This window comes from Xiphophorus couchianus, chromosome 11 (genome assembly GCF_001444195.1).
Source record: "Xiphophorus couchianus chromosome 11, X_couchianus-1.0, whole genome shotgun sequence".
NCBI lineage: Eukaryota > Metazoa > Chordata > Actinopteri > Cyprinodontiformes > Poeciliidae > Xiphophorus > Xiphophorus couchianus.
Window position 1 is genome coordinate 15224656 of NC_040238.1, and position 12549 is coordinate 15237204.

Genomic DNA, 12549 nt, shown 5'->3' on the forward strand with positions numbered 1-12549 from the left:
GACTCATTACAGTTGCAGATGGGCTTCACTTGGATAACCTCCCTAGCCCAGGGTATGTATGCGTTCCAGGGCAAAGGGAGGCTGAGTTAATTGGCGGCACTGAGCTCGAGAGTGTGATTACCCGGGGCTTGTCTGCAAAGTAGCTATGGGGCGGTGTTCAATTCCCAGCACAAATGTAGCACTCTGCTTTGGCAGGGTTGATGTTACCCAGTGGGCTCCTCTATAACTGTCAAGCACAGAATTACCTGTGTGAAAATCTAAGTCAGCACTGCGGCAGATACAACACCGCTGCTCCAGGTTTTTATACGGCGATATAGGTAACTCTGTGATGCGTTTGACGTTGCTAGTTCTATAATCAGAGCTCTCTTTTGTGAACACACAAGCATTTTAGGAAGTGAATATACAATTAAACTTGTTTCAGAAACGCCTTGGAATACTGTTCCTTGCCTACCTCTTGATGTTTTCCACATTTTATGGATTCTGCTGGGATTTTAGGTCACAGAACAACAAAATAGTTTCTATTTGAGAATCAGAATATAAATAAATAAATAAATAAAACTCAGAAAAGTGTAGCAGGCCTCTGTAGCCTCCCTGAGTCAATGCTTAGTAGAATTACCCATCTTTTCGTCAGTGTGACCCAGCTTCCCCATCCATCCTGAGAAAAAGCTTCACCACAGCATGATGCTGCCACCCACGTTTCAGTGACTGCATGGTAGCTCCACGGTGACGTCCAATGTTTTTCTTACCGCTTTGAATGTCACCCAAGAAAGGAATAATATGAACAAAACCTATTTTTCCAAATGTTTGCTGTATCCTCGACAAGATGTATGTTTTTCCATTAAAATGCAATCAATTGCCACTAATTACAGAACCTGAATTTACCTCCACTAATTATTTTCCTCCCACTTCTCATGTATGAACTACTTTGTGTTGTGCTGTCACATGAAAGCCCCTCTTTTCCCCCCAAAAGCAAGAAGACATCATGTGAAAAAGTTTAATTGGGCATGCTGATTGAGACCCACGACCTCTGAACACACTAGATAAATAATAGGATTATTTGAAAAAAGAAATATTCATGTCGTTTTATGTTTAAATATATTCACTAATCTTGTCGGAAGTAGTCGACGTGCAGCTGGAAAGTTGAAGGTTTGACTCCAGCTTCCTCCTGCCTTGTGTTGGTGTTGCCCCTGGGTAAGTAAGGCACGGAGCACCAACCAATCTGCACATCGGTGTATAAGTGTGCGCACGTATGTGAGTCCAAATGAGTGGATGTGGCTCTAGTGTAACACACTTTGAGGGGCCGGTATCACCGGAAAGGTGCTTTATAAATTCATTCCATTTATTATGTAGTCTGTGATGCTAAAGGTTGTATATGTAAGGACATGTCGGCCCCACATGTTCTGTAATAAACTCTTCTGCACATCTACAGTAGCTACTAAAGTGTTACCCTTGCAACATCTATAGCCTCCACAGTGTCCACACTTAGACTTTTCAGCCATGAGTCCTGACAGGATCATAATGTCTTTTATGATCCTGCCTGATAAACATCAGGAAGAACAAACAATTTCCATTTATTTGGCAGCAGGGGGCACGTTCAGGTAGAGACAATGAAAAGGAACAAAGCGAAAGGGTGAGGAGAGAGGGAGGCGGGGGTGGGGGGGAAGGAGCGGGGCGTTCAGTGAAACATAAAGAGACGCGTTGAAAAGTCAAACTGTAAAACAGTGGGAGGTTTGACGAAGCGCCGCCAGTGTACATGGCGTTACCTGCGAGTTCTGAATCTGGATGGTTCCTGGAGGTAGTGCCTGCGTTAACACTTGCCCTTGCGATGTCACCATGGCAACCGGCTGGTACAAGGTTCCACCTGAGGGGATAATTTGCCACCGTGAGTATCAAGTGGCCTCAACAGCTACTGGAAGCCCCATCACGCACCGCCACCGGAGGCTTATTAACTGCTTGTCGGTCTCGCAATAAAAAGAAAAAAAAACAACAACAAAAAAACCCCCAAAACACAGCAAATAAAGAAAGCAAGTGATTAAATCCAAGGTGGTATAATGTCCTTTAACCCTGACAAAACAAGAAGAAGGAGGTGGAGTGTCTTTTTTTAAATTTTTGCTCCTGGCTTAATTAGCCTTGATCAAGAGACTCTTATCACAGTCTGTTTGAGCTCTACAGTGTGCAGTGATCAAAGGCGAACACATTGATTTATTTTGGGCTAAAAGGGATTTCCAGAGGGCAAGATTAACATTTCACTGTACAAGCCTGACATTATAAGAGCCAAGTAGCAAGCCAAGCTCTCGCTCAAGCATACACAGACATAAAAGTTATGGCTGCAATAAAAGGCACGCCAGTTCCACTGATTGCTTCTCATTAGAAGACGGTATGTACTTGATCGTATCGATTTGTATGCGCGGCTACGGCAGCCGTTTGTGTGTCAAACTTAATTTATTCCAAAGACGTCATCTTCAGATCGTTCAGAACGGCTTTGCGCACATGTGGCAATGAAGCATCGCTTTGGATACATTTTACTCTTCTGACACATCGATAATGCTCTCCCAGCTAGAGGGAGGGACATGTGGAGCACTTCCTGAAAAATCTATTAGAGTCCATGCTGCGGAGGTCAAACATGCATCACCTTTTAGCAGGATTTTCCTTTGCAGAGAGAAAAAAAGCAAAGTGACCATTCTTTGCTGTGATAATAGGGCTGCAGCTGGTGATTATTTTAGTAATTAATTATTCCGTCAATTACTGTGATGATTGATCAGGTGAAAAGTTCTGCAGATTTTTCATTTAAGCACTGAAGCCTTTTTTTGAACAATAAAAGCTGGAAAGACACCAACAACTCTATTATTATTATTATTATTATTATTATTATTATTATTATTATTATCATATTACAGCATATAACAGCATTCCTTTGGTGAACCCTTGATCATTTGTAGCAAAGGATTCATCTGCAGCAATAAATAAATAAATAAAAAACAAGAAAGAAATCCTTCTGAAATCAAAATGTGAAAAGCTCAACTCTTGCCACCTGACTTAACATCAACACTGGTCTGGTAATTATTTTTGGATTAACTGATTATTAACTGGATAGCAAAAGGTTCTTAAAATGAGATTTTTTTTTGTTTGTTGGTTTGTTTGTTTTACAGAATTTGAATCAGATGAAACCAAAGCTGCAACCTGATGGGTTTTGATATATATATTTTTTTATCTTAAATGTAAAGTGTGTATATTTTTTTGTACAGTTTTGGCTCAGAGGATGCTGTTCTTTTATCAATTAATGATGAATGAATGATGAAAAGCAATTCAAACCAATGTGGTCTGTCGTGGAAAAAGTAGCTGCCTTTTAAGTCTAAACATTAGCCGTTTCCCTGCATTCAGCTACAGCTGCAAAATTTTAACCCACTGTTTATTTTAATTCAACTACGCAGACGGGGTTTTAACCATGAATGACCCCCTTTAAGGGGATCACTTAGCTTCTTGTTTGGATTTAAATCTCCATGTGTGCTTGGCATGGCGCTCACAAACTGATGGGCAAATCTCATCTTTCAGGAAGAGAGCACCCCATCATGGTTTGTTTATTATCTGTTCTTGAATTTAAAAGAATACAAATACGTCAGATTAATTCGAGATCATTTAACATATACCAGGGCCACTGGCTGGTACGGATTTTATCTCCATTTTTAAATGAAATTGTCATCAATACAAATACAAATTGTTATTTGTATTTGCCCAGGTAAATACAAATGGGTAGATATGACCATTCTAGTGGCCATATCAGCCACTAGAATGTTTCTAGGGGACAAACTGAGACATTCTATTGGGACAAAAAAGCAAATAACAGAAACAAAGCTGTTGGGGTGCGGGATAATTTTTTTAAACAGTATTTTTCACAATACTGTATACGAGTGCTATTCTTGTAGTTTTCAAACAGTGTTATCTTAATAAGACTGACGGTGGCAGTAGCTTCCACCAGAAGGCAGATTTTTGCAGATGGAAATATTTCCAAACAGTCAAATTTGTTTCTTAGTTAACATGGGATTAGTGAAGTAATCTGTGGTTCACACAGTCAGACAATACTATGGTGAAATGTTTTTGTAGCTTTGAAATTGAAACCGTTTTCAAACCTTGGTATAAATGAAAACCGGCCTCCGCATTTTAACTTGCAGTTCGGCTACTTCCAGCTCTTGATCTAAACTCAACTTTGTCAAGTTTGTGCCACAGGTGTGCAATCACATCCTAACCTGATACCACTTGTGAGTTGATGGTGGTCATGGCGACGTTGCTTTGCTGCAGACCTCCGGCGGGCACCACAATCCCTGAAGAGTTAACAGAACTGGAGACAGAGGTCATGGATGGAGAGGAGGTCTGAATTAGTTCCTGGGGGGGATCGCAGAAGGAGATATTGGTGAGCAATTGTGGTGCGGGGCAAAGCACAGAGCAAAGCACACCTGGTGGTATGCGACAAGGAATGCCCAGAGGAAACAGTCCTACTCCGAGGTTTGGCTGAGACTAACCTGCTGCATGCTGAGACTGGTGTGGGTCGGAGAGTAGGGCCCTCCGAGGTCGTTGCGCAAAAGGTTGTCGCTGTGCATTTTGGTCTTGAGGCAGGTGATGTAGCGATTGCAGAAGTCCTTACAGAGCTCATTGACCTTCTCTAGCTCCAGTAAGTGGATCCGTAATACCTGGATAGCCTTCACCATCTAAGAGTACACAGAGGCACACGTCAAACCACGTCACTTTTGTGCGTGTCTGCGGTCGACACAAGTTCTTCACACCACGTTCTGGAGTGCAGTTCCCACCAAATTAGAGAAAAAGAGGAGCTTTTAAACTCTTAGTTAGTCCTTGGTGTACCTACTGGCTAAGACCTCCATAGTCTGCCCAAATAGGTTTGGGCATTTGAGTCTGAGCGAACCTGACTGGGTTCAACCAAAAAGCCTACTTAGAGCCTAGGCAAAGTTACCCATCCAGCCTGAGTCCATCCATTTTCTAACACCCTTGTCCCTAGTGGGGTCAGGAGGGGTGCTGATGCCTATCTCCAGCAAACGTTTCGGGCGAGAGGTGGAGTACACCCTGGACAGGTTGCCAGTCTGTCGCAGTCCAGCCTGAGTGATACCCAAATATTGGCCAAATAAGTTTGCAGGTTTGGTACTGGTTTCCTTAAACGGGTGACTTCTAACATTATTTTAAGCTAAATATATCCTGATTTACACTGACGTGGACTGTTTTAAGTTGTAACTGGATTTGAATCTGAATTTATTAGATTGAGGGAAATGATTTGGGACGAGTTAACTGCATATTAATCTGACCTTTTCAGAATTAAATACAGCTTTTTAATCCAGATTACTACTACAACTGGGCTACTAGCCGTGCACTTAAATCAAATACAATTTGGACATAAGAGAGTTCTAAAAGTATCAGAAAAAATATCAAAACAGACACACACATTAGAATGTATTTAAATGAAAGGATACATACTGCCAGTGCCTCTGCATTTTGGCATCTTTGGCTGCTTTTGCCCTTCTGTAAAACTCTGCTCTAAAGTCGCCACTGAAGGTCAACAGAAAGGTCAGAAAAGTGCTTTGCCAAGGAGAAGATAAATGAGCTAATGAAACTGCCCTCCCTTAATCAAGGGACCGGTAACTCCTGTACCCATGGCAGCCAGCAGGGCCCAGAGTAACATCACTGCCCTGTGGAAGAGTTAGTGCCCTCTGGGAAGGGTGCTGACACCCAGTGGCTCATAAAACACACAGATGCAGGGTTAATTGACTGTTCAGCACTTGTCAGCATGCCCTCCTGTACTGTGATGACAACGCTGACCATTTAAAATCCAATTTCTCTTGATCAGCAGGCATCCTCTTTTTATTTTGTAATTCTTCATGGATATTGCAAGCAGAGTGTGGAGGGGGATGGAGGATGCCAGAAATGACAAGGGGGAAAAAAAATCTTTGGAGTGAATTATTAACAGTGATGTTTGGATACGAAACGTTTTAGTAAGACAAAAAATTAGATCTACTTGTTCATTTCTAATTCTTTTACACATCAATCTGTATATTTTCATTTTAGTGGGAATTGAAAAGCTGATGGCTTCCATAAAGTAAGGAGCATGTTTACCCTAATGCTTACCAGATCGCTCTTCTTGCAAAATGAGTTTGCAGGTTTGATACTGGTTTCCTTACCCATGGAATAGCGACACGTGGTTACATGTAGCTATTCATGGGCTACATGAAGACCCAACACAGAAAATCATATCCATAAGGCTATTTAGCTCTTTCTTTCTATAGGTGTTGCTTGCAAATGAGCCAGTAAGCTGTAATGTTTGAGCGTCATGCTTTCTGGTTTGGAAGAGTTCAATGCAGGTGAACCATTTAAAGTTTATATGCTCGCTTGAGATGTTTGTTTTTGGTTTTTTTTTGGCTATTCTGAAAAAGAGTTAAAAGAGAAATTGAAAGACATTTCTCCTTTAACTCTTCAACTGTCAACTGACATATCAAACATTTTTCTGTTTATCTCATAGGAATGAAATCACTCGTTTCATTCACTCTTACAACCAGGCAACAGGTCTATTCTGAACTTTCTTTTTTGTCTGTGAAATTTAAAAAATTATCTCCTGACAATTGGACAGGAACTTAGCCGAGCAGCAAATCTGTGGGGACACCTGAAGAGGGACGTGGACAAGAGACGTCCCCAACCTTTTATGCACTCAGTGTTTGTTGCCTCAGTCATTGACCCACCAAGTTGTCAAGCTCCGGATCCTCACTGAAGAAGGGCTTGTGTTCTCGTTCTTGCTGGTGAACAAAGTTTTCAATGTCTACATCGAAGCTGGCCGACGTGATACACTCGGATCCCTGCGTGGCCTGTTCACATTTCTCAAACAGCAGAGCCAGCAGGGGGAACAGCGGATGTCTGAAGGAGACGAGCGGGAGAAAAAAGAACTTAGTGCAAACCAAATACAGCAAGACAAATAAATGATTCGTCAGTTCATTTTCCTCTGATGAAGATTTTCACATTTTATAATAACTTTTTCGGTAAAGAAAGTCGAAAATTTCAAATGTCGATGGTATTCTTCGATATCAGTCGTTTTCTGCTCAAAGGAAATGCTCTACATTTATCCAAGCGATATGGACAATTAGACGGCGTGTCTGAGCGATCCTATGTGAGTGACATTCCTGCGAGAAGCTAAAGGTGGGAATGTAGGAGAAAGTCTCATTCGACCATATCCAATTCATTTCAAGATCTTTTCAAAGATCTCCAGCAGAACCTTGCTTAACATGTTCAGGATTTTCCTTAGGGTATGTCATGCTGCTAAACAATCCAAAACTGCCTGAACATTTAAACACAATAAACGCTGAGCCAGCAGAACCCGTTTGCATCTGCTTTGTGTTTCCATTGGACAGAAACACACTGCCTCAGGTTAATGCCACTCCAGCCAGAGTTAGGATTAACGCATAAACGCATTTAATAGTATTATGTGATTTAATTGGAATGTATGAGTAACTGTATTTTGTTACAATTACCTCTGAAAATATTCGCATTTGCAATTGCCGTATGTGGCAGCGCATAATATTTATGGTTTTTAGGACCGAGTCGTGGCATCATTGTCCAGAAAATGTTCCGCAGAACTTCGAGAGAGAGATTGTGACTTATGAACACGGCAGAAACCTTTAAATCAAAATTGATCAACTATAGTTATTTTCTGCAAAATTTTGTTGACCAGGACATATAAAGCTTTTGATTTGCATCAACTCAAAAAAGATAAAATGACAAAATTCATCTTGAATTTACAGCACCACTTTCCAATGGAGATATTGATGCCAATAAATACGAACCTCATTGTTCTTCATTTCATTGTTCTGGCTCAGTACTTCTCTGTTTGACTCTTTTTTTTTCCTGCTGTTAGCTTAAAAGTGATTTCAACAATTAGCATTAGCATTACCTAATTAACTGACTTCCTTCCACTGTCCATCACTAGATCTCATTGGGATTGTATTGTATTTGGAATAAATAGAGTTGATCTGAATATATAATGTGGTGAGCTAAGAGACCATAAAGCTGAAAAAGAACTAACTGTGGATCGAATTATGTAACTCTGTTGTAATTTGCCCTTTTAACTCAGTAACAGCTGTTTTTTTAAAAAAAAGGATCCTACTCTGAACATTATTGGTATTTTTTTTATTTTATTTTACTTTGCGTCATTTGTATAAAGACGTGTGTGGAAGTTGTAATTGCACAGCTTAGCATATGGCTAGGCAAGGCCACTGCTCAGACTCTAACCCCTGGCTCCCATTTGCAGCCTTTAATAGTCGTCTATATTATACTCTAATCTCCCTGATCCCAATTTAATGCTGCTCCACCAAACAGGCATGGCAGGAATACTAAACAGGGGGACCACGTGCTGAAAGGAAGGCCTCTACCTTCTGCGTGCTAGGGTTTGTGCTCGTTGTGCAGCAGAGGAGTGGTGCTCAGTTGGGAGCGAAGCTAAAACGAGGCCAAAACCGATAGCAGGAGGATGTGCAACATGTAGATACTTTTCTGTTTAAGATTTGTACCATCAATCTCAGCAATAGGCTAACCAATTCTTTAAGTGTTAGCATGCCTAACAATCTGAATCTAATAAAATGTCTAAAGCATAAACAATTAAACAGGCGTGTCGAGCTGCTGCAAACAAAGGAAAGAAAAGCAATGTTGACAACAAATAATTATTAATTATGGGCAGCTGAGGTTAGTCCTAAAAGAACGTCTGCACTAATGAGACTGCAAGCTAGAAAGACCCGACTGCACAGTAGAAAGTACGATGTTGAACGTTGTGGTCAAGTCTTGCAACATAACTATGGGGACAAGGAATCTATGCTGGACAGTCGGCTCAGTCTTTTAATCGGACTTCTGGTTTGATTAAAAGAAATGAAAGTCAGGGAAAGAGAAGTACAGGCGAGAGTTCACTAGCCAATCAGTGACTCCTAGTGTTCTGATGTTGCGCCCTTTAAGATCTCTAGGTACTTTTGGTGGACGGCTTAAATTCGGAGGGGTTTACTTCTCATCACCTCCAGAGAAGCAGCGTTACGGCTGTTTCTCCGGACAATATCGTGGCGTCCCGTCGAAGTCTGGAACTCGGTGTTAATGTTTTGATGACGAGAACTGGGTGTGCAGCCTGACAAAACTTGGCAAAGCAAATCCGCCTAACCAACAGTAACATGAGGCAGCCTGTCACAGACTGGACAGAAGGCTTCAAGTTCCTTATAGCAGAGATAAAAAAGAAATGTGGCACACTTGCTGTAGGTGGGTTGTGTAATGTGTGCGCTGCTCCTAAGGAATATTTACCACAAATGTATTTGAGGAGACAGAGAGAGGTGTGAAAAAAGGTAGGCTGTAGTTTCTTCAGGACATAGTTCGCCTCTCATGTAGTGAAGACCAAAGTAATTCATACTCCGGATAGATTTATGTTTAAAAATTTTGGTCCAGTCAAAATGTTTGCATCTACTAAGAAATGAGACAAATACCTCTTTAAAGATATTGAATTCCAAATCCAGCAGTAACAAAGGAAATATTTATCTTAGTATTTACACTGAAGTAAACAAATACATAAAAACAGATACACACTTCTAAATCATTAAAATCTTTATCGGTTAACAGCAATCTGATCCTTTTAATAACAGATGTCTATATTTTTGCACTGTTTCTGCTAACATTGGCTGTAGGATTCAAGTGGATCTGCTTGGAAACATCAATAATGCTTTCAAGTTGGAAGAAATATGTTGCAAAAATAAAATATTTTTTAAAGCCTCCATCTGCCAGGGGGTTTGATTATGTTCTGTGGTAACCACTGAGCAAAGTCTCACTACAGCTAAAGGTTTAGGCTGATAAATTAAAAACTACGGTACATTGCGGTCTCCACCTTAAGCGCATAAACGGGACTTAGTGTGGAACGAGACTGGAACATTTCCGAGACTCAAAAATTTAAGTGGTCAGAAAACGGAAAGAAGCTGCAGCAAAACTGATTGGGAATTTTGCTCGATTTTACATTTTGAAAATGTCAAAATAAAACAATTCCAGTGCTGTCAGGCGGGAATGAAATAAAATCGCTCACATTTCCATTTCACCCACCCGGGGATGAGGTAAAAACTCCACTGCTCTGTGCTTCCTTATGACCTTTACACAGTCAGGATTAAGACAGATGGGGTGTGAAAATCCAGGTCTTTTTTATGTACATGGGCCTGCATGTGTGCGTGACTGTATGGTCACATTATGGGTGCTTTTTATTCTTTCTCTTGCACTGTCTTCTAAACCCCCTCCACCCCTCAAGCAGCCCCATGTTCACAAGCGAGCACGGCATGTCCTATCTGCAGTGCGACGGTGGGGATATTGCCGGCTGGGGGATCATTACAAGGGCCATAAAAGAGCGATTTACAGATCGCCCAGTGAGTGGAGTCAGCACGGCAGGTCCTCCCACCCTGCAGCACCGCTCCGCGCTGGGTCACCAGCAAAAAGCCCAGAATCAGAGGCCAGTACGGAACGCGCCGGCTTACGCACCAAGCTGAGAACTATTGGGTGAGCTTGCAGCATCGGGTTTATGGTCAGTGAGTCAGAGGACGGAAACAGGCGTCCGTTTTATTGCTGAGGTTCAGCTGAGTGGCAAGATGTCCAACGAAGTTGCAACTGGGAATTCTCTGGATTATAGGAAGCAGCTGGTAGACCTGGATCCGAGTTTCTGGAAGGGGATGCATGAAGTAGTACGGAAATGTATTCAAACCCCAAAAATGTTCATTTTAATGTGGAAGACCGACACAAAATACATAAATGTGACGTGAAAGGAGAAAGAAATGTACAAATACACAACTAAAAAGAGTGAGATAGATTAGTATTCGGTTCCATCAGCTTATCTCATGTTTGGTTCCAAATAAAGAAAGTTGTTTGATTGCAAGTAAACACCAAAACTTCATCTTTCTATCTTATTTAATAAAGGGAATCAACAGAAATCTGTATTCTAACTGTGGAAAGGTTCGGACAGCATGCTATAGCAGCCAGTGTTGCTAAAATAACTCAGAGCAGCCATCTAGTCCATGCAAAAGGAAGGTTTCCCTCACTTTCAGCTGAAACAGATTTCTTCAGTTTCTTGTGTCTTCAGCCTGTTTCAGGTGACATCACAGCATCTCACTGAAATAAGGCTTTGAATCATTCCACAGCTTTCCATTATTTAGTAGTCCTTCCTGGGTGAATTTACCCCTTTTCTTTTGAGTCCTTTTTGACATTTTGCAGCATCCAGTTCTGCACCAGCGTATTCTTTTTTTACAGATTATCTTAGGATTTCCTTCAGCGTCTGATACAGGGTGGAATTCTTCATTGTCCTGTACCGGATCTATGCTGTCCAAACATGTAAATTTTAGATTTCTCTAGAAAACTTCCACCCAGAAGTCCTTGTCCACATTCTCTAGGACTGTCTGGCACGCTTTTTTTTTCTTCTTTTGGTTACATTAACACGTCGGGTTTTGACTCTCAATTCCAATTTTTCATAGAAATCAGATTTTTTTTCATTTATTTATTTATTTTTTGACTTTGTCGTTCATGCTACTGAATGACCGCAGTCGCACTTTTGTGCGAACGGTTTACAAACCCAAAGAGGCCCACATGTGCAGAAGAAGAGTGCAGAAGTCACACAGAAGCGCACTGATTAGTAGTGGTCGCGCTTTTAGCCGTGTCAAGGGTTGGTATCTTGCGGTCTGCTGTGAGGGTGAACTTGCTTTGACGTGTTGTTTTTAATATTAGCCACTGAGAAACAACTAATGACACTCTGGTCATATGTGGCTGATGTAATCTACCGTTTCAACTGGAAATAAAAGTGCTGGTAGCCAAAGCTCTTCACCATATAATTTTTTTTTTAAATTACATTTATAGAAAATGTTAAAGTATGTTGTTTGCTTTTATTACTTGAATTGTTCAGTTTTGCTAAAATTGATAGTAGATACTGATAGGAGACAAACAGGCTTTCATAGGCTACTTCTTTCATATAACTGCAGTATATTTGCATTCAGAGAAGAGCTCTGCATGCCTAAACCTTCTGCATCCTGAGAAGAAGGGGATCAAACTGGATCCTCCTTTAACGTTGGATTTAATTTAAGGGCTTTTCTGAACACGGTGAAGAATAATAAACCTGTTCATTCGAGGTGCTGCCGCGGACAAGCTTGAATAAAAATCACTGTAGTCATCTTCAGAACAAATTGCATTTGCCAGTATTTACAAAAATCTAGCAAACCACCAAGAGGGCACAGATGGAGGGCAGCGCTTTAAAAAATATGTGTTTATTTGAACGCGTGCGAGCCGGAGGTCTCTGCGTCTGCGCTCCCCACCGTCTAGCAGTCTAATCAGGCCGGCTGTATGCCCGCATATTAGAAACCAGATTTGCTGGAGTCAAGCTGTGTTTGCTCCCAACGAGGCCCCTGTTTCCCCGGGCTACATGTCTGAAAAACACCCCTGTGTTCGAGGAAAGGTGCGGGGTTAGAGTGTACAAAGGAACACACACACACTTAAATAACCCCGAGCACTGAATAATTCCTA

General features: G+C 41.3%; 1 protein-coding gene across 3 annotated transcripts in view; it reads right to left on the reverse strand.

Moving 5' to 3' along the window:
• Nucleotides 1-12549, reverse strand: part of pknox2 (pbx/knotted 1 homeobox 2) — a 95317-nt gene that overhangs the window by 8001 nt on the left and 74767 nt on the right. For all 3 annotated transcript variants that reach the window (XM_028032115.1, XM_028032113.1, XM_028032114.1), the window contains 4 exons: nt 6735-6906; nt 4518-4703; nt 4245-4380; nt 1764-1861 (listed from right to left, as the gene is read on the reverse strand). In XM_028032115.1, the coding sequence (XP_027887916.1) occupies nt 1764-1861; nt 4245-4380; nt 4518-4703; nt 6735-6906 (592 nt within the window). The remainder of the gene's footprint in view (nt 1-1763; nt 1862-4244; nt 4381-4517; nt 4704-6734; nt 6907-12549) is intronic.